The sequence below is a fragment of the Ambystoma mexicanum genome, chromosome 12 (genome assembly GCF_040938575.1).
Source record: "Ambystoma mexicanum isolate Mex_15411 chromosome 12, UKY_AmexF1_1, whole genome shotgun sequence".
Classification (NCBI taxonomy): Eukaryota; Metazoa; Chordata; class Amphibia; order Caudata; family Ambystomatidae; genus Ambystoma; species Ambystoma mexicanum.
In genome coordinates, this window is record NC_090936.1 from 372733596 (window position 1) to 372756281 (window position 22686).

A 22686-nucleotide genomic window follows, 5' to 3' on the forward strand; every position below is an offset into this window, starting at 1 on the left:
TCATTATTACAATGCAGTGCAGTAAACATGTTGTGTTATAATCCACGTGGAAAATAAGCTCTAATATGCCATCTGTGAGGTCACGCGTGACATGAGCAGTGTATGACAGGGCAAGTAATAGTTGCCTTGCTAATCATGACAGGCAAATGTGAGTGGTTTTAGATTTTGTATTGTACCAAGGCATCACTTCAGTTACAGTGGTTTCAGCTCAGAGTACGCATTTGCACAACTTTGGATCTCGATCATGACATTTTGCATGTATCTGAGCTTGCCAAATCCAAATACCCATGCCAGATCTGGTGAAGTTTCATCAAAGCTTTCATGACTAAAATGATTTCTAAAAAGAACGGTTTTGCATGAAAATGTCCACAAAGGAAGAAAAGTCCACACAACCCCAAAATGGCCTGCTCCCATTTTCTAGATTTTTGCGACGGAATTAGACTTCAGGTTGAGTCAGTGCATGCCGCACACATTTCAAAAAGCTGATGAGCAAAACCCAAGCTATTTAGAGCTGAGGGCCAAACAGAACATACATACATTTTCAAAATGCCCAGAAATGCCCACCAAGCAAATTCTGTCAAGCACACTACTGCACACAGAACCTGTAGAGGGCCAAAGAGATGAAAAATAAAATATGCGACAAAAGACAGAATCTTATGCAAACACACACAATCCCCTATTAAGTTATGCACACTACGAGGGACACAACAAGCTCAAGAATCTACTGTGCAACACTGCAACACTATCACAGCATGTACATGCGTAGTATACCATGCAAGAAGGAAGCACATCTGCCACAACATCACACCATTATATCACGCAAACGTGAAAATATACCACATGCACAAACACAGCTAAATAACATACACCATTAGAATTCACTGGTGGGGGGTGGGGACATGTGGCAGGGCCTGCCTGCAGGTTGCCATTACAGGTTGGGGTGGCAGGGCCTGCCTGCAGGTTGCCGCCACTGGTGGGGGGTGGGGACATGAGGCAGGGCTTGCCTGCAGGTTGCCGTCACAGGTGGGGGGGCGGCGTGGCCTGCCTGCAGGTTGCCGTCAGTGGTGGGGGGTGGGGACATGTGGTGGGGCCTGCCTGCAGGTTGCCATCACAGGTGGGGGGGTGGCGGGGCCTGCCTGCAGGTTGTGGTCACTGGTGGGGACATGTGGCGGGGCCTGCCTGCAGGTTGCCATCACTGGTGGGGGGTGGGGACATGTGGCGGGGCCTGCCTGCAGGTTGCCGTCACTGGTGGGTACATGAGACGGGGCCTGCCGGCAGGTTGCTGTCACAGGTGGTGGGGTGGCGGGGCCTACCTGCAGGTTGCCGTCACTGATATGGAATGGGGACATGTGGCAGGGCCTGCCTGCAGGTTATCATCACAGGTGGGGGGTGGCGGGCCTGCCTGCTGGCTGCTGTCACTGGTGGGGACATGTGGCAGGGCCTGCCTGCAGGTTGCCGTCACTGGTGAGGGGTGGGGACATGAGGCGGGCCTGTCTGCAGGTTGCCATCACAGGTGGGAGGGTGGTGGAGCCTGCCTACAGGTTGCCGTCACAAGTGGGGGGATGTGGTGTGGCTGCCTGGGGGTATGTTCACAGGTGATGGGGGTCCCAAGTGGTGTGGACTGCCTGCGGGGTATGGTCACAGGTGATGGTGGGGCCTTGTGGTGTGGGTACACGATTACGCTGGGGTGCGGGCGGGGTACGCGCAGCTCTTTCACATGATTTGGCTGGTGCGACTGGGGTACGCTCTGCTTTTTCACGCAGTTACGATGGGGGGGGCTGTGTGCTGTCCCACGGATGGCGCAGGGCCTTGAGCCATAGTAGGCATTTCACTGGCTTTGTCCTGCACACGGGGGCGTGTTGGGGGCGTTACTGGTGCTGCTTTATATTCATTGCGCCACGGCTACTGATGCCTGGGAAAATCCATGAATATGCGTGCTGCACAATTACTGGTGAGCATGGCGCACGCTCCTTCTCGGCGTACGCCACTTGCGCTACATCTGCGCTGGATTCTATGAATTGGGCCCTTAATGTCCATTGATTTCACTAAAAGTGAAGGCAGGGCGCAGCAAGAGGGCCACACTATATGTTGTGGACTACCAAATGCACAGGAGAGCACACATGAACACCTAGGTGAACATTTGCAAAAGAGCAGTGGCGTATGTCCACACAAAAAAGACAAGGAGAGCTGTGTGCTGAAATTATTATGTATATTAAAGAAAGATGACATTCGAGAGCACAGACACTTGAGCAAGATGAATGCCAAAATTAACATGCGTATAAGCACAGGTGTGGCCGAAGTGAACATATACACCAGAAGAGAACAACAAAGAAAACACATGCAAGAGGTATTTGTAAGCTGAAGTACATTTCTGAGGACAGCTCTGTGCTGAAGCGATTGCGTGCATGAGAAGAATGACGGGGGCAGAACAAATACTGAAGAGAGTCATATACTGAAGTGGACATGTAGGTAAGTATAATATACACAAAAGGCGAGTTTTAAACTGAGGGAACATGTACAGGGGACAGCCATGTACTGAAGTGAACATGTAGATAAACAGAACTGTGCCCTAAAGGGCCATGTTAATTAGAAGTCTGAGATGCAAGCTGAAAGAGCATCTAGATAACGTGTAAAGAAGCATGTATCTACGGCGAGCCATGTGCTGAAGGGATTATGTACGTCAGATGGGAGTTATGAACTAAGAGAACAAATACGTGTGAGCGTGAATGCTGAGGTAAGCATGTAGAAGCGGAAAGATGCAGACACCTATCTTTTTATGTACACCCGAATAGAAGCCAAACTCAGAAACCATGTACAAGAGAAAGTCATATGCGGAAGCACGCTTGCAGATGACGTGGGTGGAGTTATTACGTGTATGAGACAATACAGCAAAACGAGACAATAGAAAAAGGCGGGAGTCATGCTGAAGTGAACAAAATGACAGCATTCTGACACTTTCTTACTTTTAAAGACAGCAGAGTCTGGAGTCCAAAGGAAAACTCCTGCACTTCGTCATCTAGGGAAATAAACATAAAGGCCAGTCAGAGTAATATCACCTTCCGTTGCTGCCTATGCACACGCGTTCATTGACAAGACGCAGACACAAATCAAACTGTTCATTCAGGTCAGCTTCCCCCAAAGGGACAACGACATCTCTTAAAGAGGAAGTCCTGCCGGATACGCCCTTCCTTGGGAGCCCTCCTATTGGCCGCCTCGTACTAGAGAGAGCATGGGGGCAGGCCGGGGACCCCCGGATAAGGACCTATACTAAATCATTCACAATGTTTCATGGCAGGTAGGGTCACTTTTAACCCACAATAGTGCTTAGTAGCTTCAATGCATTTGCACAGGAAGGACTAACATACGGATTAATGAGTTCCCCTTACAACCCAGGATCTTTTCTATAAAATAAGATTTTTAAGCAGGGAAATGAAACCTTAGCAAGTGGCTGAAAGGAATCCTTGTTAGTTAAAATTGCCATTGAATACAGTACAGTCTAATAAACTTCTCATCATGACACGTTTATTGATAGATTACACCAAACTCCCAGTCAAATCAGTGATGTTCTGAGGCTGATCTCTGCTATTCTTATAGCTGCATGCTAATTGGGGCTGCTCTGAAACATGTGTTTATTGATTGCCCAAGACATCAGAGACTTTTGGCTGCAGATTTCAGGTCAGATCTCTGTAATTGCAGGTGCGGGTAGGTGGGCGTGCAGGGATCCTCTTAACAGGACTTTAGATTGCTTTGAGTACCTCTGCTGGATACTTGGAAAATGAAGGTCAGCTTATTTGTATGGGCATTATACTAGCATATATATTCAGATTGCTGCAATTCCATGAAGGCATCCGAATGAATGGAATCCTTCCCCACAGAGACAATGATTTATATAATTAGCTGGTGCTTTTATTTCAAACTTGTAGCGTCAGAGAGAGATTTTTCGAGATGTCATAATTTGGAGATCAATGCCTGGCTAAGATACGTAGCACCAGGGGACCACTCCAGTGGTGATAGGGCGTGGTACACATGTCCTTTAACATTCACATGTATGGAATATGGCATTCTTAAATATATTAATTATAATGTTGTGTTGTTTGGTTTTAATATTTCTTCATGTAAGGACTTCTTGGATATGTGACAACTGTTCCCATAAAGAATAGGCATTGCTCTTGTATTCATTAACAGACTTAGCTCCTCATTTACATGATAATTCCAAGACTTTAGACCTGTCAGTGGAACAATGACTTTTAATGATTGGGATATAGTGGACAAGTGCATGGTAAATCATCTCGGTTTTCCAGCAGTCATGCCATAAAACACACATATCCTTACACACAAGCAAGTTTTGGTCCCAGGGTCTGATCACAGACTTTATTGGGAGATGACAAGAATTAACTTTAGAAGCTTCTATCTCAAATGTGATGTGAAAGGCATTAGAGGTAAAACTCATGCAATGCATAAACCCCATAAGGTTTTCTGGTCCCTACATTTCCTGTGTCTTCTTTCGAGTCACTGCTGCTATCCTGTGTCTGGAGGACTCTTCAACCTGTCCATGAAGTGCCCCACTTGCTTTTCTCAGCATTATTTGCGCATGAACCCTTCTAATGTGTACCCAAAAGTAACCCTTGACCAAAACACTTTCAGGTCCTTCTACAAAACTGACTAGAGAAAGTGGGCGTGGGTTGCCTTTGAGCTTCAGAAACACGTTAAAAATTATGAAGAGAACTTTTTTATTGTGGATGATACTAATAAATATCTGCTAAATTCAAACACAACAAATGAGTTTATGGTGTTTTATCAACCGCTGAACTCTGCCGTCCATTTTCTGGTAGAGTGTGGAAATGCGATAGCCCAACACTGTTACCGGATGATTGTCCTTGGTGATTTTAATTTAGGCCTGGAAACACACAATGGTAACACCAAAATGTTGGTTGACTGCATGAGTAATCTGGGATAGAGATACATGGGCGGGACATACCTAAGATGGCATTTATGAGAAGTTATATCATCTTCTATTTTTCCCATGACCTGACCACGAATTGATTCTTTCAAGACTATTATTGTATACATCAATCTCAGTAAATAAAATTCCTAGGTTGGAGAATTCTGTTCTTAAATGGGACAATGGTTCTCATTACAGGGTCGGTGGTAACCCACCGGTGCTACCGGCGGGTTGCCGCCGACCTTGAAACACTGAATCTGCCGACTCACTGCCTGGTGCCACCGGGACATTACAAATCCCAGCGGAGCGGGAAGTGAGGCGGGGGATTCCGTAAATCCTCGTTCCCATGGAGTCCTATCGGAGCCCTGGGGATAGATTAAATGCTTCTTGAATAATCGAGCACAGATAGTAGCTTTACCACCTTTTCTATCATTGCAAAAAACCATCAGTTGTGGAGTACCTCAGGGCTCTGCCTTAACTCCACTATATCCGTAGTTTTGGATTGACTTTTTATATGTATGCGGACAGCACTCAAATTATCCTTCACTTTGGCTATTCTGATCAATAATTCCATGGATCGTTTCAAACTTTGTATGGAGTGGTGGCGTGAATTGTCTTCAGCTATATGCTCAGAAAACGGCAATGCTGATCTGTAACAATAATCAGAATGCACAGGTCAATATCTCGACTAACTCTCCCATTATGCTGACGAGGGATGATACGTTTTGGCCCTCAACATTAGGACTCTGCCTGGAGCCATCAAAGATGGTACACAATATGGGTGTTTTCGTTTGATAGGCTTTAAATGGACACTCAAACTAATAAGCTGACTAGCAGTCATCTGGGATTACTGCAATGCCATTTACCGCTGCCTTCAGAATAAGAAATTAATGAAGCCGCAGTACATTTAAAATGCAGCTGCTAGGATGCCGCTTCATCATAGCCAACGAGATCGCATCTCATCAGCACTCTGGGAACTGCACTATTCGTCCAATACGAAACTGAGATCAGACACACCAGGCATGGCAGTAGTTCCGCGATTTAAGTACCAAAGATGGGGAGGCTGCGATCCTTCGCCGTTCCGGCGTCCCATTTGTGGAATTCATTTCCATCTGCTCTACCCCTGCTGGAAGACCATCTTGAAGTGACTTTGCACCGGCAACAAACAACCTGATTCACAGAGCGGTGAAAAGTGTATTTTTGAAGTCCAAAGGGTCTTTGCACTGACTTTGCACTGCAAAAATACACTTTACTCTGTGAATCCCACTGCCCTACAAATTCCATGAATCAGGCCATAAATCTCATTGATCCTCCCTTAGGATGCAAATTATTTTCCATATTTACTTACATAGCTGAACAGACAACTGTTGGGTGTGACCCTCGGAGGTAGAAATCCAGGTCGGGATTTTGCCCTCTCTGAGATTACCTATAAAAAAGCAGCGGCACTCTGAAGCCATGCATATTCCCTTTGTGGAGTTGGAGCTATAGCAAATGCCAGCATGCGAAGAGGCAGCTTTTGTGGTTGACTCTTGGAGCCAGTGGCAGTAGAAATCCAGGATGGGATTTCGCCCTCTCTTAGAAAGCAGCGGTATACTGAAGCGGTGCATATTTAATTAGTGGAGTTGGCGTTATAGCACGTACCAGCAGCCTGAAGAGGCAACTGTTGTTTTTGACCCTTGGAGCCCTCGGTGGTAGAAATCCGGGTTGGGATGTTGTGCCTTCCCAGAGAATACCATGCATAGCACCGGCACACTGACGAGGTGCTTCAGCTGCACGAGGGTTATGCGCATGGAGGGCCTGAAGCAACCCAAGATTGTAGCTGTCAAGCCATCAACCTGTTTGCCAGCGATGCTGCACGCTGGCTCATCAGTATGGATGACTCCGAAAGGTAGCGCTGTCCCTTGTACAACGTGAAAGTCACGAGAGTAGAGTCTGTGATAACATTCTGCATTCCTGACTGCAAAGCTTTCTTGCACTGCATATTGTGCTGGTAACTGGCACAGCCTCAATTTGCATAGACGACATTGGTGAGTCGCACAAAGAGTTTCATGGTAAAATTACCAACTACTTTATTCTTGTTATCATCAAGAAACCAATTAAAAAAATGAGAAGTTTTGGGTACTCATAATGTCTTGGTCCCAAATTAATTGCTACTCTGGAGTTGCAAATAAGGCACCCATGTAGCAGTCCACACCATGATGTGCTTATACAACTGGACCCACTAACAGATAATAATCTCATTGGAAATATAGACTCTCTACCAAAAGACCCATCTTTTAAGACCCATCTTTTAAAGTTAGAAAATCAAGATGAAATGGAGACCGAGGGTCCTGCCGACACCTGCCACTCACCTTCCATTGTGCTTTTATCTACCGATCTACACATTCATAATACTGACTCTGCTATCTGCCATGCAAGTCTAATCCAGATGCCCACCTTACCCATGTTAAATTTGATGGTGTCAATATCTCCCATCAGCTAGTTATTTGAGTCCATCTGATAGGATAGGGATGATATGCTGCAGACATTAGTGACAACCGGACTAGCAAGCAATCCGAATTGTTGCTCGATCAGCTCCGGCCAGTTGCATGCGCTCCATTACCTACTACCTTTGCTCTTCAATGGTGTGACACTGTTCCACTGCAAACAGAACCCCTGATTTAAGCCATAGTTACTGCACTGAATCCAAATAGCTAATTTCACTAACATTCTGATGGGGGCAAACCAATGTGAAATGATGCTTCAAATCACCACAATATGGCTGTCATCAATAGCATAAAACAGAAGGAGACGGCCCAGGAAGCCACAAGTTATTCCGTAACATACAGCACGGAATCTAACTTCACACAGCCTGATAACGTCGTATCCTCAGATCTCGTGGCAGTACGAACTAGAGTGGACACCAGTTTGGAGGACTCCTTCATTACACTTTCAGGTGAATATAATTGCCGCAATGAGCAGCACCTTTTAACTGTCCAGCAAAATCAAAACAAAAGGCACCAATGTAATAACAAGCAAACTAAAGAGACACAAGGAATTCTCTCCGTTGGAAATTTGGAAAAAATGTAATGCTGAGAAATAGGTTATATATTCAGAATCAGCGACATTAATGGAGAATAACTATGTCGGATTCGATGCTACAGATCACACAGGATACGCAGTAGTACCTGGCATAAATAATGAGGATCATAAAGGGAGAAATAAAAAAACATCCGGCCCAGGCAGACACTGATACATTTCAATATAATAATAATAATAATAATAATATAATTCGGCCATTACCAATTGCCCTGAGCCTTCAACTATAGCCATTTGCACTGTTCTACGGATCAATGGCAAAAAAGAAAACCTGTACAGCATTGAATAATAAATTGACTTCTCCTAGTTAGAACCAGACATTTAATTGCTCCCTAATTAACATTGTTAACTTTCGTTCTCTGTGTCATACTGGACCTGGAATTGATGCATGATACCCTAATTGCGAGGGACTGTGCGATTTATTCAATTGGGTTCTAACTCCTGAGAATTGTGAAAATACTAATTGCACAAATAATGAGCTAAATACTGTCAAGCTAAGTAATCAGCGAGCTTCACATCGTTCTGGCAATTTATTCCTGGAAGCGGGAGCATAATTACCAAACTTTGATCCTCTTAAATCAAGAGTTTGTTTTTTGCCACTCATAAGACCCTAACATAAACGGAAGTTATATTGTGCAGGTACTACACACCATAACGCAATTAAGATAAATCACTACCGATGACATTATGGTTGTTAACTGTGAACAAATCATTCACTGCGAGTTGATTCAGTTCCTAGTGCCCGCCTCTCGTGTTTACCTTGCAACCATCTAGTTTTGAATCCACGCGCACTCGCACTCCAACCCAGTGGCGGAGTATTTACTTTCACGCACTGATGAAATTCAAGCACTATTCCCACCCCGGGGCTCCGCAGAACATGCATTTAGAACTCTGACTGTTACTCATGACAACATGAGACAGAAGTTTATGAAACTAGAAAGACTGTCTATCAAAGAAATTCATACACTTTGGGAGCGAACATCCATGCAATAATACCTATATCAGGAAAAGATTGCCATGGGCTTACGTATTCTAATCTTCCCCTCTAATCTTCCCCGACGCTGAGGACACTGAAGATGGATATCTAGCCCAACAATGGGAAGACAACTTTATTCATGGATCCAAAGTCATGACACAATGGTTGGCTGATTCACACACATTTTCAATGATATCTCCTTTGTTGCAATTACGGAAACGTCTGTTACCGTTATTTTGAGCAACCAGCGCAAGATATCCAGGCACATTCTTTCACTAGTCTATATGTGAGGTGTGGGCTATGCCTCCCCTTCTCATGTTCGTGCAGCTGGTTTACCCTATCCAATTAGAAGTGCCACATTTATATATCGTACAACTAGCTTTTAAGCACATCATTATGAGCACATCCATCATGGACTTTAGAACATCCTTGCTCAGGAACCTCATATTGTCAAACTTTTAAATATTGGCTAAGTTGGGTAACGGTTGCCATTTTGAACAACTGATTTGACATATGTGAACAGGTGCAAATGCCTTGATTTGATTATCAGTACGACTACAGTCGATAAAAGAGGGAAAACTGACTACAGTAAAGGTTGTTTGCACAGTGGCACGTGCAGTGGTATCATTGATGTGCAGCCCTTGCCAAACCGATTGGAAACTTTTACTCGATTGCGATTGGGGATAGTTACCTAGAGTACTGATGTACCATGTGAAATCCAGGTCGTAGCCCCTCCTTATTGTCAAGTGTGTGGCCGTACACATTATATGAAGAAGTGAACATCCTATGGGTTTCTCCGGACTCTGGATATTTTTATATTGCAGGAAACATGGTTGACTAGCCCAACATTGTTTGATGGAAGGCACACTATTGAAAATACAGAGAAACAAGGCCTGATGGGTAGGCCCAAAGGAGGTTTACTGATTAGTGTTCAAAGCCAATACACCACTCAAAAGTTAGAACAAGCATGCTACTCCCCATACTTAATGGTTAGAATTGCAAGGGGTATTTCATTCACTGATGGCCACTCTCTGCTTATGATCATTGTTGTTTATAACCCCTACCCCCGACCCCTGTTCCACGGCAGACAACATAACGGAGAAATCCTAAAAGAGATCACTGCATTACTGACATCTGGGATGTTGGATTACTCTCCCTTGATGGTGATGGTCACAGGGTGGCCTAAATGCCTAGACTCTAGCGATGTTATTGATACATGCAATAATATCAATGAAGTGTGGGAACCAAGTTCTGAGTAATAGCAAGGGTGCTGTTTGTATAAAGGCAAGTTGTGAATCTTAATGTATGCATGATCAATGGCCATTGCATTGGTGATATCCCAACTACTCTGCTAGTACCACTGACTATGTGTTTGCTGCTGCATTGAATTGCTTCTTTATAGACAACATGAGAGTTATTTTGCGTGACTTGAGTTATCACCATCTTCTATTATCAAACTGGGAGGTTACTCGTCACCCAGGTACCACTCTACATCCTATTGGGAATGTCATTGTTAACCCTCTATGTAATCGCATGAAATGGAATTTAGGTACACCTGACGGGATAAATGCAAGGGTTTTGAGTATGACATTAGAACAGTTTGGCATCATGCAATTCAATATTAATAGTGATCCTAATCATGTTATTGAAATGTATGAACTGGGAAATCAGTGACTTACTAAGCAGGGACCTTCCCGTAGACAATTACAGGGCCCTTTGAAAATCACAGATATTAAATAGCCTCAACCACAAGACAGGGACATTGCTTGCGTACAACATATCGAGAGAATGTTTGGGGTTACATCTAACATAACTAGCATAAAGGCAAAGATGCCGGACAAAAAATGGCATTACGATGTTTCCTATGCAGATCTTTCTAGGATCATTAGAAACGTTAAGTCGTCCAGGGTCCCCGGCCCTGATGGAGTATGTAATTCACAACTTAAAATGGCTGCTGAGATATGGGCAAGGGCGATACACGCTACACGCCATGTTCTTTGCTGTAAGTGATACTGGTGCTACGTCTAAAGCATCGGAAACATAGTATACTGGTTTCTGTGTAAAACGAGTAACCAGCCCTCTTTCTAAAAGTTGCAGACTGCTTGTCATGTTAGATGCAGCAGTAAAGGTTTTTCCAGATATGCCATTAAGTGCGCTCTCGGAATACGTCTCAGAACTTAACATTTTACGCTTCAATCAAAATCGATTTAGGAAGGGATATTCCACCTCGGTTAACTTAATGGCAGTAACCACTTTGATTGAACAGGGCGAGGGGTATGTATAACAGTCCTTTGAATCCTGAGTTTATTGATTACACCAGAGCATTAACCGGACCCTTCTTTGGCAGAAATTGCGCGGTTGGGACATACTGTGGATTGCTCCGGATGATCACTGTACTACATGGTAACACCACAGTAATTGTGCAATTGGACACTACTGGCCTCCTTAGTCATCATATCGTTACTCGTACTGGGCTCAAGCATGGTTGCACGATAGCGTCCCTTTTGTTTAATTTATATTTGGCCGATATCTCTACCTTGTTGGATATTTGTTGTGCCTCTCCCCCACAAGACACGGCAGTGGTTGGGCTGTGCAGAGGCTGTTTTGCTACTTAATTGTAGGGCATTATGTCTGCAACCTCTACTTTCTGAGTTTCAAAAATACTCAAGCCTGCATGAATTTAAGATAAATTCATCTAAAACCAAGCTCATGGCTTTTAAGCAGACTTGGACTGGCTAATAGGACAATAGGGCAATGCCCGTACGCAAAACGCAAAATGCTTGTGTCGTGCAGTTTTTTTGGTCAAAGTGGGCAATTTTTTTCTTTTTTTTTTTCCAATGTGGCCCAGTTTGCCATGTGGCTAGTAGTTTTAACCATTGTTAGTAAATACATATTCTTTAAAATGCACAATTTGCATTACAAATTATTTGAAACACTCCTCCTTGGTTACTACTCAAAAAGTCGGTCACAAAAGGAATGAACTGACATTGTACAATTGTGGGCCACTTTTTAATTGGAGCCGAGACAATTTTATGCCCCAGTCCGACCCTGCATTTAACCTGCAGTAAAAACCTAAATATATCTGGCCATTGAAGAGGGCAAGCTGGAGGTAGTTATTGACCAACATTACCATAGAATGCACACACTAAGCAATTGTCCATTAAATACGTGCAATTGGCATAGCACTAACACGGTACATGCAACAACATGGTGCATTTAGTTTGCGTCCATTAATAGGAATATATAAACTCAAGCTATCAGCGGCCATCCTACATTTTAGCGAGTTATAATCTGCCAAGTGTGTAGAATGTATAGACCAATTGGAAGAGTCTGAAAATACTCTTCGATCTTCCTATCAGTATCCCGGTGGAATATCTCAGGACGAGCTTGGCCTGGGGTCACTGGTGTCTGGGACGCAGCAGTTTATGCTTCCATCTCATATCCATACATTGTAGGCTTCATTAGATGCAGCGCAATCCTATATTAAGGAGGTAGCTATTCGGCCTGCTATAATTATGTCTTCATCCACATTGGCAACATACTGTAGAACCAATTCTAGGTTAGTGACGCTTCTCCAGTTAAATCCCTACGATAATCCTCCGAAGGCAACCACATCCATATTGGGTCCCAATTTAGTAGAGCAGATTAGGAACAGAATGTGGTTGCTCTTAGTACCAAGGCCCACGCACAGGGTTATTTAATGCATGCACATGTATCAGGGGAAACACCAGAATATGTTTTGGAGGTGCCTGTGTCTGTGAGGCGTAATTATCTTCGGCTGAATTTTAACACCCCACCCACTTTGGAGGTGCTGGCGGCCAGGACATGCATCCCTAAAAGGTAACGGACATGTAGAATTTGTACGTTTGAGGGTGTTTTTGGAACATGGACAAGCAAGGTTGGACAGAAAGTTACATTTTATTCACCAATCTGGGCTGGCTCAGAATTTTGTAGGAAAATTAGAACCTTGAAGTTTGGGATGGCCTAGAGGAGACTTTAGAAGGATAGTCAACGCCTATGTTAATATGAACATATCTTTTTTATCAACTCTTTTATTAATTTTAGCTCCAGAAACAAAGACAAAGATCAGAAATGGAGCAATCGTTTGAAACTAATAGATCATTTTTGGGATTATTGAACAAAACCATAAACCTGTACTAACATTCCAACCTCATTCATTCACCTGATTAAATTCCTATTTACAACTAAGTTATAGTTGGCTCAAGCTGTTGAAGTTATTAGGAAAAAGGGGGTTGCAGCATATCTTTGCAGAGTGCACATCCCCCAGAAATTATTGGCTTGGGATTTCGGAACAACTATTTAGGTTCTCTCACACACACACACACACACACACGCACACGCACACGCGCACGCGCCTGCGCACGCGCACACGCACACACACATGCATGCACACAGATATGCAGACGCACACCACTCACAAACACACCACACACACACACACGCACGCACACGCACATGCACACACGCACACTCACACACATGCATGCACACAGATATGCAGACGCACACCACTCACAAACACACCACACACACACACACACACACTATTCTACCGCAGTGTTTCAGAGTGTGAGAAGGCAAGGGAAGGGAACAGGGGAGACAAAAACAACCATCTTACTAGGCCCAGTGACATTGAGAACACGCAAGTGCATTGGAGAGGAGGAGGGGAAAGGTGCATGGAAGGGGGGAGAAAAGGGGGAGAAGTAGAAAGTGCGGAGCAAAGGAGAAACAGATAAATAATAATAAATAAATAATAAAGGCAACAAACAGTGGTAGTGCAGCCAGCAAGTGGCAAGTGCTGGGTTTAAGGCAACAGACAGGGTAGGTCTGATAAGTGCAGGAAGAAAAAAAGGGGGAGGGCGACTGTATGGGTACAGATACAGACCCCAGTGCAAGGAGTGGCCCGGAGGCAATGCGGGAGGGTGGCAGCGTGAGCCCGTACCTGGGCCCAGAGGACAGAGGGTGGCCAGGTGCAAGGTGTCAAGAGAGAACAGATCTGCAGAGGAGAGGGGGAGTGAAGGCAGAAACAAAGAGGAAGGTCTTGAGGTGCTTCCGGAACCGGAGATGGTTCTCCTCAAGTTTTAGAGTAGCAGGGAGGCTGTTCCAGAGGGAGGCCCCAGCCGAAGACAGAAATCTACCCCCAGCTCGTTTCTTCAAAAAACGACTGACCCTGAGGGAGTTAGAGGTAGAGGGGCGAAGAGCTCGAGAGGGGAGGTATTTGTGGAGGGATAGCTGAAGGTATTTTGAACCCAGGCCTCAGAAAGCCTTGTGGACAATGCAGAGGGTTTTGAATTTAATCCTTGCATCCACTGGGAGCCAATGCTGGGGCTGTGGATGCTGGGGCACACTCTGTAGGTGTTCGGAGATAGCACAGAATTCCATTTGAAAACAATTATTTTTTTCAAGTCAGAGTCTGGCTGCATAGCAGGGCAAGGGCTTTTTCTTGCTCTTTCCTTCATGCAAGTCTCTACAGTCTTGGAAACGCTTTCTTGCAGCACTTTCTTGCAACATGTCAGAACGACATGTTGCTTTGTCCCAGTCTTGGATGGGCATACACACATATATATTAGAGAGAAGAATATGGGTGTGCATATTGTCCATCACTCCGTCCACCAGATCAGCATTAGCCTGGGTTTCATTTTATGGTTAACCACAGGGATCTGATCCAGCAGGTTTAATTACCCATCTGCCTTTACCTGCCAGTGGGCTTGTACCACCAGAGCATTTCTCGCTCTGCCTGCATAACCGCAGGCAACTATACCACCAGAGCATTGCTCGCTCTGCCTGCATGACCGCAGGGAACTGATCCAGCAGGTTTAATTACCCGTCTGCCTTTACCTGCCAGTGGGCTTGTACCACCAGAGCATTGCTCGCTCTGCCTGCATAACCTCAGGCAACTGATCCAGCAAGTTTAATTACCCGTCTGCCTTTACCTGCCAGTGGGCTTGTACCACCAGAGCATTGCTCGCTCTGCCTGCATAACCTCAGGCAACTGATCCAGCAAGTTTAATTACCCGTCTGCCTTTACCTGCCAGTGGGCTTGTACCACCAGAGCGTTGCTCGCTCTGCCTGCATAACCGCAGGGAACTGATCCAGCAGGTTTAATTACCCGTCTCCCTTTACCTGCCAGTGGGCTTGTACCACCAGAGCGTTGCTCGCTCTGCCTGCATAAACGCAGGGAACTGATCCAGCAGGTTTAATTACCCGTCTGCCTTTACCTGCCAATGGGCTTGTACCACCAGAGCATTGCTCGCTCTGCCTGCATGACCGCAGTGAACTGATCCAGCTGGTTTAATTACCCGTCTGCCTTTACCTGCCAGTGGGCTTGTACCACCAGAGCATTGCTCGCTCTGCCTGCATGACCGCAGTGAACTGATCCAGCTGGTTTAATTACCAGTCTGCCTTTACCTGCCAGTGGCCTTGTACCACCAGAGCATTGCTCGCTCTGCCTGCATAACTGCAGGGAACTGATCCAGCAGGTTTAATTACCCGTCTGCCTTTACCTGCCAGTGGGCTTATTCCACCAGAGCATTGCTCGCTCTGCCTGCATAACCGCAGGGAACTGATCCAGCAGGTTTAATTACCCGTCTGCCTTTACCTGCCAGTGGGCTTGTACCACCAGAGCATTGCTCGCTCTGCCTGCATGACCGCAGGGAACTGATCCAGCAGGTTTAATTACCCGTCTGCCTTTACCTGCCAGTGGGCTTGTACCACCAGAGCATTGCTCGCTCTGCCTGCATGACCGCAGGGAACTGATCCAGCAGGTTTAATTACCCGTCTGCCTTTACCTGCCAGTGGGCTTGTACCACCAGAGCATTGCTCGCTCTGCCTGCTTGACCGCAGGGAACTGATCCAGCAGGTTTAATTACCCGTCTGCCTTTACCTGCCAGTGGGCTTATTCCACCAGAGCATTGCTCGCTCTGCCTGCATAACCGCAGGGAACTGATCCAGCAGGTTTAATTACCCGTCTGCCTTTACCTGCCAGTGGGCTTGTACCACCAGAGCATTGCTCGCTCTGCCTGCATGACCGCAGGGAACTGATCCAGCAGGTTTAATTACCCGTCTGCCTTTACCTGCCAGTGGGCTTGTACCACCAGAGCATTGCTCGCTCTGCCTGCATGACCGCAGGGAACTGATCCAGCAGGTTTAATTACCCGTCTGCCTTTACCTGCCAGTGGGCTTGTACCACCAGAGCATTGCTCGCTCTGCCTGCATGACCGCAGGGAACTGATCCAGCAGGTTTAATTACCCGTCTGCCTTTACCTGCCAGTGGGCTTGTACCACCAGAGCATTGCTCGCTCTGCCTGCATTGGTACACAAAATGTTTAAATCTACCTCCACCTGTGATGGCAACTTCTTACCTGGAAAAAAATATTTTTCTGCGAGAAGCAAATTGGTTGGCGAACCATCCACTGTTAATAAAAAGCAGCATTCCAAAATATGTTTTGGCCCTATAAATACTCCTCCATATCCTCGAATATTTCTGTGTTCAAATCATCCTCCATCCAGCGTATCCCTGCTCCAATGGCAATTCTGGACTTTGCAAGATGCTACAGTTAAAACCTTACGGTCAAGCTTGTTTAATTCCTTCACTAACAATTTGCATTGGTGTGACAAATCCATTACCCCTAATTCTCTATTCATTTTTTTCTCCATCATCCAGGTATTGGTTACAGTAACTAGAAAGCAGAAACACTTCCCACAACCCGCAACACAAACCTGCTCAGATCTGCATTCAGCTCAACTTCTTGTCGGTGGAGGAAGATAGTACATTTTATTATAGCACTCCTATTTTGGTGCCCTCTCCATTACCTTCCCTTCAGATGGCAGTTTTGGTTAGGCCGTATTGTTTTCAAGGGACTTCTCCAGAAGTCTACAATGCACTCACTCTCATACTCCAAATCGGAGGAGATGCTACGCAGACTCTTTGATACCGCTCTTACCTTCAGGTGTCATCAAGGTAGGAATGACAGGACAGGCAGAAACAAAGGCGCAAAGTGATGACTGATGGGCGCCTCGAGTGAAGGATGAAGGCCATGCTTTGCAGGGCATGTTTACGCGTTGTTCTTCAGTATAACCACATCTACTTTGAAAGCTGCTCCATTTATTTATTGTAAATATGGATTAAAAAAATACAAAATTGGCAGATAAAGACTTGCACATCTGGTATGTTGGGGAGAATAAGATTCGAAGATTACATGCAAGATTCTGTTCTGCCTTTGAGGTTATTTTTGCTATCCTTGGAGTGTATTTGCAAATGGCTCCCTCTATTGTATACAATTCTGTGGGGTGCTACCACAATGCCTGATAATGCTATACACACACACACACACACACACACACACACACACACACACACACACACACACACACACACACACACACACACACACACACACACACACACACACACACACACACACACACACACACACACACACACACACACACACACACACACACACACACACACACACACACACACACACACACACACACACACACACACACACACACACACACACACACACACACACACACACACACACACACACACACACACACACACACACACACACACACACACACACACACACACACACACACACACACACACACACACACACACACACACACACACACACACACACACACACACACACACACACACACACACACACACACACACACACACACACACACACACACACACACACACACACACACACACACACACACACACACCCCCCCCCCCCTTCATAGTGTAATCTCTGTACGATTGTGCAAAGGTATGCCTTCTTTGGATGCTCGACACAGAATTCTGATAGCTTACAGGACATTAATGTAGACCCGGCACTGCCAAGAAGGTCCCATTGATCATTATAAATACTTGTTTAACCAGGTCTGAGTACACGTTACCCTGCAACGTTACCACGTTACCCTCGGTAGGAACTACATGGGTGCTAAGAGGTGAGGGGAAAGCGGGTAAGGGAAGAAGGAGTGGGGAAGGGAGGGGTCACAGGCCAGCAGCGCTCAGGCTGCTTGGAACTTGGGCTTATACCAGATAATACAGCCTAGGTTCGGAGCTTCCTGATTGGCCAGGGTCCTAATGATCTGTAAAATTGACTCGCCTCCAGTTCAGACTCCATGAACTCTTCATACTCTGGAAAGTGCAGTTAAATGACTTGACACCTATGCTTGACTATCACCATACGGTCCTCAAACGTTTCATATTGTCTGGTACTTTGTCCCACTGTTGCACTTTGGATAAAATGATGCACTCACTTATTTCACCTTCACAAGGCTGATTGATGGATTGTCCGATTTGACACCCAATGGCTGTTCAATAATACTCCCTCTCCTTTGCATGCATCTCACGGTTGGTTGAACAAAGCGTCCCGCTGCTGAATCATAGTTACACATTTATTCATCCCCTATGCACATGTGTACTGAGAAGCTAAGGCCTTAGTGCAAGTCTGGTGGTATTCCCTCGTCAGGACAGTCTCCAGTTCAAATACATCTGAGTTATTCTGATTTGTTTACCAGTGCTGCAGTGAAGAAATTGCAAACTGCTGCATGCATGCAGAAACATTGCACTTATTCAGTTTCTGCACATATTTTATCATAATAATGTGCTATTTGCGCACATTCTACCACATGCACCATGCACAGAGCATGTGTGCAACAGGCAAGAACTGTCCTTGTTCCAATGTCACTGTAGATCCTCCTCCCACATTCGATGTCACATGACATATGACTTAAACGTTATGCTGCTGACACCTCTATGTATCGGGACACCTGCTCCCTCCTTTCCTCTCTCTCTCTGGCCTCCCACCCTGGGCCCTCTTCCTGCTCCTTCCTGTGAGACTAAGAATCTTGGTGTCATCTTCGACTGCACCCTCTCCTTCTTTCCTCACGTCTCTGACGTTTCTAAGAAGTCACATTATCAGCTGCACCTCCTCAGAGGTATTCTGCCTTTTCTCGCTTTCCACCAGAAGCTCACTGTCTCCAGAGCCCTGATCCTCTCTATGCTGGACTATTGCAACAGCCTCTTTCTAAATCTGCCACTCTCTACTCTTTGACCTTTACAAATTATCCAGAATAGGACTGCAAGACTTTTACTTGGCCTCAAGCCCAGGGATCGTATCTCTCCAGCTCTGAAATCTCTCCACTGGCTCCCTGTGGCTGCAAGGATCAAGTTCAAGGCCCTTTGCATTGTCCACAAGGCTTTCTGGGGGCTGAGACTGCACTACCGCAAACTTTCTCTTCCTAAACATCTTCCTTCTCGAGCCCTCCGCTCTTCCACCTCCAATTCTCTGAGGGTCAGGCGCTTCTCCAAGCAGAGAGTGGGGGGTAGATCTCTTTCCTCGGCTGGAGCCTCCCTTAGGAACAGTCTCCCTACCTCTCTCAAACTTGAGCAGAACCACCTCCGATTCCAGAAGCAACTCAAGACCTTCGTTTTCGCTTCTGCTTTCTCTCTTCCTCTCCCTTGCTGAGGTCCCTGACTGCTCCATACACTAGTCACCTGGCCACCCACTGAAACTCGGGCCCAGGCTTCTGCATGTCCATTTTCCCTTGCACTTCCTCTGGGCTCCCCCAGCACTTAAGGGTCTGTACCTGCAACCCTACAGCACCTTGTCTCTCTGCACTTATGAGCCACCCTCTGGCAGTATTGAGTTACCTGCACTTCTCCCTCCCCTATTCCCCTATGCTCCCTGGCACTTCTCCCCTCCGTCCTGCCCGCACTTGCGCGATCTGAACGACACAAGGCCTAGTCAGATCATTGTTTTGTCCTCCTTCTGCCCCCTTCCTTACCTTGTTGCACCTAGAAACACTAGCGTGTTTTGTGGGTTCCATAGGGACTTTTGCATGTTTAATTGGTTATAAATAATCTCTTCTTTGGCTCCCAGTGGCAGCAAGGATCAAGTTCAAGATCCTCTGCATTGTCCACAAGGCTTTCTGGGGCCTGGAACCACACTACCTCCAACTCTCTCTTCCTAAACATCTCCCTTCCCGATCTCGCCGCTCATCCACCTCCAACTCGGTGAGGGTACGCCACTTTTCCAAGCAGAGATTTGGGAGCAGATCTCTTTCTTCGGCTCGGGCCTCCCTCTGGAACAGCCTCCCTGCCTCTCTCAAACATGAGCAGAACCACCTCCGGTTCTGCTTTCTCTCTTCCTCTCCCCTGCCGATGACCCGTCTGCACCACGCAGTGATAACCTGGACACCCTCTGAACTGGGGCCCAGGTTCCTGCCTGTCCAGTTGCACCTCGCACTGCCTCTTGGCTCCGCCAGCACTTGTGGTCTGTATCTATAACCCTACAGTCCCTTCTCTCTGCACTTATGAGAGACCCGTTGGCTGCACTTTCTGATTACCTGCGCAGAGCCACCCCATGCTCCACTTTTTGTTTGATTACTTGCACTTCTCCCCCCTCCCCCCTTCCCCATCCTTGGCTCTTCTCCTCTTTCACTTCCCTGGACTTGCGCGATCTGAATGACACAAGGCCTAGTAAGATCGTTGTGTTGTACTCCTTTTGTTCCCCCTGCTTGTCTTGTTGCGCCTGGAAACAATTGTGTACAGGCACGTTATAAATGCAATATCATATCATAGCTCATTACCCCTGTTTCAACTGGATACAATGTACTCGGAATTATAATTATTTGCATGTAACTAATTTTGCCTGTGTTATTCATTACTACCAGTGATCGAAGTGAGCGGGAACGGTCAGGAGCGGTGTTTCACTACTTTAATTTTTTTCTGTTTACCATTCCTCTACTTTTTACAACCATATTCACCATTCTCTAAAGCAGATTTGTAAATTCATGTCCTTGTGCAAGTGTAAAGATGTAATAGGAGCCTCAGTTCCAAGTCACTTAGACTATTGCGTCGCCGCGGCTGCAACACCTGGTCACATGTTGCACTAGGCGTCTGCCTACACTCTCCCCTGCCGGGACCACAGTTCCACTTCTTTTTTTGGTATACTTCTACCACTGATTACTACCCATTGAAGTAACGTCACATGACTTAAAACGTCTAGAGTCAGAACGCATGGTTCGAGTCATTTAATGCACTAACGGTTTTTGACCAAGCACCTAATATTTGCTGATTATTAGAATATGGATATGTACACCTAGTGACATAAACTATGCCCCTCCCTTAAAGATATGTTCTTCACGGCCCAACCAGGCTTCAAATAGGAAATCCCATCTTGGCTGGTGGGGAGCATACAGTTAGGGCTGTGTAGCCAAATGGCTGTGCTCCAATGAGGCACGACGGCCAAGGGGGCTTTTAAAGGCGCATCTCACTCACTTCCGACAGCGCATGATGCAAGCCAGAAGCTCTAGTACAGGCAGGGACAAGGATGCTCCCCCCTCTCCCTGGCCTCTGCTGGTAAATATTTATACTCTGCGAGCCATGTCTTAGAAAGACTAGTGTCCCAGAGATAACTTCCAGTCCCTGGGTTCCACAATCCCTTCAAGAGCTCTCTTGACACAAGTGGCTTTCACAGAACAGTGTCAGAAAAGAAGCCACAGTTCAGGCATGACCACACATGATGCAGCCAGGAGGGATGCAGCTGACAGCGTGTGCCACCCGAAAATTGCTATATACATCTTTGAAGGGATTATGTATTGGTATTTGTTAAATTTATTTAACATCAATTCAGAAAGGCTTTACATAGGATCACTGTGCAACGGCAGGGCAGGCGAGTAGCAAGAGCAAGGATTTGGTGGTAACAGACAGCCAACCGGTGTGGATAATGGGCACAGTCACGTATTCGAGGCTGGGTGATGGGACTTGGGTGCCCTTAGCGGCCGGGAGCCACCACTTGCTATGGGATGCAGGCCCTGGAAAGGGCATATGGTGTATCCCCTACGGTCCCAAGCACATCCTCATGAGTATTTCCCATCCTAAGAACCCTGCGTAACCCTGCTGGACAGGAAATAGTCAGACTGGGAGCTTGAACCAGGAGAGTGACTCTCATTGAGTCAATGTGTTACCGATCCAGGAGAAATGCACTAAAGATACCGGAGTAATGGAAAGAGGGAGACACATGGGCAAGAGTCATCAAGCAATATCAGGGGTGCACACAGTATTTTTCAAGAAACCCTGGAGCCATAGCAGTCTGAAAGAAACCCATTTTCCGCAGATGAATAGTCCAACCATGTTGAGTCAACCGGCTCGCTGTGACCACCCGTTGTACTGAAGATGAGAGAGCATTTGCTGTTAAAATCCCAATAAGCTGCGAACACACCCCTGGTGTTCACCAAGCTCACAATAGTAAAGTAGAGGATTCGTTTTTAGAGAAGGCCTATCTCAGAGACTTCTGTCTGTGCACCTAATTGCATACCAAACATGCCAACATGTGCCAAAGAAATGATTGCTTCCACAATGAGGGTGGTATGGAGTACTTGACGCTGCTGAGTGCCGGTGACTGCTACAGTCTAACTCTAAGATGGCCACTTACCTTGAAACAACTATGACCAAACGGGCCGCATCTGCCCTGCTAGAAAATTGACTTCAGATGAGATATTTGTAGTTCCATGATATGTGCGTTAATAAAAGTGCCCCCTCAAAGAAGTCACAACTGAAATTACTCGAACAGTTAGGCACCCTATAGGATGTCCCGCAGGAGGATAAAAGGGTAGAAGATACTGGGGAGTGTGGGAG

General features: G+C 46.0%; 1 protein-coding gene across 1 annotated transcript in view; it reads right to left on the bottom strand.

Moving 5' to 3' along the window:
- Positions 1 to 22686, bottom strand: part of NRIP2 (nuclear receptor interacting protein 2) — a 410611-nt gene that overhangs the window by 11867 nt on the left and 376058 nt on the right. The window contains exon 5 of the mRNA XM_069628497.1: positions 2964 to 3016. Within this exon, the coding sequence (XP_069484598.1) occupies positions 2964 to 3016 (53 nt within the window). The remainder of the gene's footprint in view (positions 1 to 2963; positions 3017 to 22686) is intronic.